This window comes from Henckelia pumila, chromosome 3 (assembly GCF_033568475.1).
Source record: "Henckelia pumila isolate YLH828 chromosome 3, ASM3356847v2, whole genome shotgun sequence".
NCBI lineage: Eukaryota > Viridiplantae > Streptophyta > Magnoliopsida > Lamiales > Gesneriaceae > Henckelia > Henckelia pumila.
In genome coordinates this window covers 165,704,743-165,709,306 of record NC_133122.1, presented here as the reverse complement: position 1 = coordinate 165,709,306, position 4,564 = coordinate 165,704,743, and the positions used below count along the sequence as shown (strand labels likewise).

General features: G+C 40.8%; 1 protein-coding gene across 1 annotated transcript; it reads right to left on the bottom strand.

Annotated features, from left to right (window-relative positions):
* Positions 1–4,063, bottom strand: LOC140889893 (uncharacterized). Its single transcript, XM_073297632.1, has 9 exons — positions 3,982–4,063; positions 3,726–3,790; positions 2,897–3,023; positions 2,667–2,837; positions 2,415–2,512; positions 1,491–1,760; positions 883–1,118; positions 162–664; positions 1–116 (listed from the first exon to the last, which is right to left on the bottom strand). Exons 1-9 carry the CDS (start codon positions 4,061–4,063, stop codon positions 1–3), a joined length of 1,668 nt encoding a protein of 555 aa, XP_073153733.1.
* Positions 4,064–4,564: the final 501 nt, after the last annotated feature.

Below are 4,564 nucleotides of genomic sequence, written 5' to 3'. Positions count from 1 at the left end.
TCATTGGCCATTCACCTTGAATGTTTTCGCAGTTTCCAAGCTTTTTATTTCCAATGCGCCATGAGGAAAGACATTAATGATAACAAACGGGTCAATCCATCTAGAACGCAACTTACCTGGGAATAATCGAAGTCGTGAGTGATAGAGCAAAACTTTTTGACCGACTTCAAACACCCTACTAGAGATCATCTTGTCGTGGAACGTCTTTGTCTTTTCCTTGTAAATCTTTGAGCTCGCATATGCATCATTGCGTATCTCTTCTAGTTCTTGCAACTGCAGCTTTCTATGCGCTCCACTCTCATCCGTCTGCATATTGAAATTTTTAATAGCCCAGTAGGCTCGATGCTCCAATTCGACGGGCAGATGACATGGTTTCCCAAAAATCAATCGATATGGGGACATCCCAATCGGTGTCTTGAACGCGGTTCTGTATGCCCACAGTGCATCATCCAAGCGCAAACTCCAGTCTTTCCTAGTAGGATTCACTGTCTTCTCCAAAATGGATTTGATTTCTCGATTTGAAACCTCGGCTTGGCCATTCGATTGCGGGTGATACGCAGTGGAGAGTTTGTGCGTCACATGATATTTCTTCAATAAACTAGCCACAGTCCGGTTGCAGAAGTGCGTTCCTCTATCACTAATGAGGGCTCTTGGAATTCCAAACCTAGAGAAAATATTATGCTGAATGAAATCTGCAACTACTTTAGAATCATCAGTACGGGTGGCCTTGGCTTCCACCCATTTCGTAGAGACTGAATAATATCAATTTTAGCTTTATCTACCTCCATTCCCTTAGATAAGATGACATGACCCAACACTATACCTTGCCCAACCATAAAATGACATTTTTCAGAATTAAGAACCAGGTTGGTTTCGACACACCTCTTAAGAACTAGAGCAAGATTAGATAGACAGTCTTCGAAAGAGTCACCATAGATAGTAAAATCATCCATGAAGACTTCTAATATGTGCTCTACAAAATCAGAAAATATACTAACCATACACCATTGGAAAATAGCCGGTGCATTGCATAGACCAAAGGGCATGCGTCGGTATGCAAAAGTTCCAAATGGGCATGTGAATGTCATCTTCTCCTGATCTTCCGGTGCAATCGCAATCTGAAAATAACCAGAATAACCATCAAGAAAACAATAGTAAGGATGACATGCTAACCTTTCAATCATTTGAATACGGGTGGGAACCAACTCTTCATCCTTATTTTTCACCACAGTAATTCCGGTTTTCTTGGGTACCACTTGAACCGGACTGACCCACTGACTGTCAGAAATTGGGTAGATGACCCCAACTTCAAGTAACTTCAGAATTTCTGCTTTGACCACCTCCATCATTGGTGGATTCAATTTCCTCTGCGGTTGACGTGAGGGATTCGCCCCATCCTCCATCAGAATTCGGTGCATGCATGTAGACGGGCTAATTCCCTTGATATCTGCTATGGTCCACCCAATAGCAGTTTTATTCTCCTTCAGAACCTTGACCAGTTGTTCTTCTTGATCGGCTTCCAAGCTGTTGGAGATGATGACAGGTAATGTTTCTCCTTCTCCAAGGAAAACATACTTAAAGTGGTTTGGAAGCGTCTTTAGCTCGATCACTGGCGCCTGCAAAACAGATGGAAGACGCCTAGTATTAGAAATTGGTAAAGATATGTAAGAGACATTACCTGACTGAGGTAGCTCAGGTGAACTATTCAGAATTTTTTCAATCTCTTCCACTTCTTGGCTGCAACGAATCCCATCTTCCGTCTGCATAATGGGTGCTGTAATAGCCACCTCTAATTCATCTTTTCCTGTATGCTCACAAAAATCTTGTGCCAAGAAATCCACAATGTCAACAGAAAACACACAATCATCACTATCAGGAAATTTCATGGCATCATAAATATTAAATTTCACAACCTCGCCATCAAATTCCATAGTGAGTGTGCCACTGTGAACATCAATTTTTGTCATGGAAGTTTTCAAAAATGGCCTGCCTAACAAAATATGACTATTATGATCACCGTTTTCCATGTCTAGCACATAAAAATCGGCAGGAAAAACCAACTCATTCACTTGCACTAACACATCTTCGACTACTCCCCTAGGATATGCATTAGACCTATCAGCTAATTGTATGGAAATTCCAGTCTTATTCAATGGGCCAAGTTTCAAGGATGCATAAATAGAGTATGACATGACATTAATTGATGCTCCTAGATCTAACATGGTTTTTTCAAGTCTAATATTTCCTATAGTACATGGGATGGAGAACATACCTGGATCCTTGCATTTGGCGGGTAATTTTCTTTGGATCACTGCAGATACATTCTCACCTAATTCCACTTTCTGAAAACCCTTCAATGTCTGTTTCCTCTTTGCTGTGCACAACTCCTTCAAAAACTTTGCGTATCGAGGTACCTGTTTAATAGCATCTAACAATGGAATATTAACCTCAAATCTACGAAAAGTTTCATAGAGCTCCTTAATCCCCTCACCTTTCCTAGAGTCCTTAAGTGCTAAGGGAAAAGGGGCAACAAGCTTATATTCAGATAAAGGAGGGAACTTACCTCTTGGCGCTTCATCCTTGGATGCTTTTTCTTCACTTACCTTTTGCTCTTCTTCTTCTTTTTGCTTCTCTTTGGGCTCAACCTCAACTTCTTTCTCCTTCACCTTCACCTTCAATTCCTTCCCAGTTCTTAGAGTTATTGCACTTGCGTTCTCTCTTGGTTTCACCACAGTTTGAGATGGCAGACTTCTGGAATTTTGTGCTTCCAGCTTGTTGATTGCTGTAGCGAGCTGTCCCATTTAAGTAGTTAAGTTTTGTATACTTGCCCGGGTGTCCTATTGGAAAGCCAAAGTGTTAGTTTCAAGATCCTTAACTATATTTTAAAGAAACTCACCTGGTGTAGGAATTTGAGGGCGCTGCTGTTGTGGTTGAAAGGGTGGCCTAAAAGCTTGATTTTGGGGTGGAGCCTGAGATCCAGGTTGATTTGCTTGTTGATTCCCGTATCTAAGATTGGGATGATCCTTCCAACCAGGATTGTACGTGTTAGAATATGGATCATACTTCCGTTGTGGTGGTCCAGGAAATCCGCCAGTAGCGTTTACCTGTTCAACTGAGTCCTCTTGAAGTGTAGGACACATATCAGTGGTGTGTCCTATTGCAGTGCAGATGCCACATGCCTTCATAGTCTGTCCATTCCCTACAGCCATCTGACGCACAAGAGTCGTTAATTCAATTAATTGCTGCTCAAGGAAAGAGACATTTACCTCGTTGTTTCTCCTGGGTGCATGATCAATTCTGTTGGTGCCAAATTGCTGAGAATTGGCAGCCATATTTTCTATTAAGTTCCTTGCTTGCACCGGAGTTTTGTCCACAAAAACTCCTACACTAGCCGCATCCAGCATACTCCTGTCATGAGGTAGCAAACCTTCATAGCAATATTGAATTAAGAGGTTTTCACTTATCTGATTTTGCGGGCAACTAGCGCATAGCTTTTTGAACCGCTCCCAATACTCGTGAAGTGATTCCCCCGTCATCTGCTTGATTCCATAAATCTCTTTCCTGATGTTTGCTGATCTCGACGCTAGAAAATATTTTTTGAGAAAAATTCTTTTCATGTCAGTCCAGGCTATGATCGATCCAAAGGGCAAGTAGTATAGCCAATCCTTAGCAGCACTCTTCAAAGAGAAAGGAAAGGCTCGAAGTTGGATCTGCTCCTCTGTTACTCCATGTGGCTTCATGCTAATGCACACTACATGGAACTCCATTAGATTCTTATGAGGATCTTCACCTGCAAGACCATGAAAAAAAGGCAACAAGTTAATTAATCCAGATTTCAATTCGAATGTAGCATTATTTTCTAAGGGGGGAAAAGTAATGCATAAGGGTTGCTGATTCAAATCTGGAGTGCCCAATTGTCTGAGGCTCAGGTTCGCATTAGCAGCCATCTCTTTTTCTTCTTGTCTTCTACGAGCTTCTCACCTACGCCTGTCCTGTACAAAGTCCTTTCAATTTCCGGGTCGTAGGGGACTTCTTCTTCAGACGAAGAATCACCTGAAAGCATGAACGATGGGAGAGGTACTAGAGATAAAGAAAAGACAGAGAGTGAGATAACAAAAAAAACTAAAAAGAACACAAAAAAAATTTAACACCGATCCCCGGCAACGGCGCCAAAATTTGGTAGCGCTTATCATATACGCCCAAATTATCCAACTCACTCAGGTAAATAAAAACATGCAGTAGTGTGAGTAGGGATCGTTCCCACGAGGAAAGGTAAAATTTCGTGTTCTTTAAAAATACGAAAATAGTAAAAAGGAGGTTTTTGGTTTGAAATTTATCCACTAAAATTTAAAAACAATTATGAATGCAATTCTATCAATTACCAAACACAATTAAATCACAACGGAAAATTCAATAAGAGACAAGCCTTGGTTTTGGTCGACTACACCCTTGATATCATTCGTTCGATCATCGATTATCTAAAAATATTTAATCCTGTTGAATATTCATCATTGGAAATTAAATTCTTATTTCACCTTAATTGTAGTTAACTAGACACAAGCGT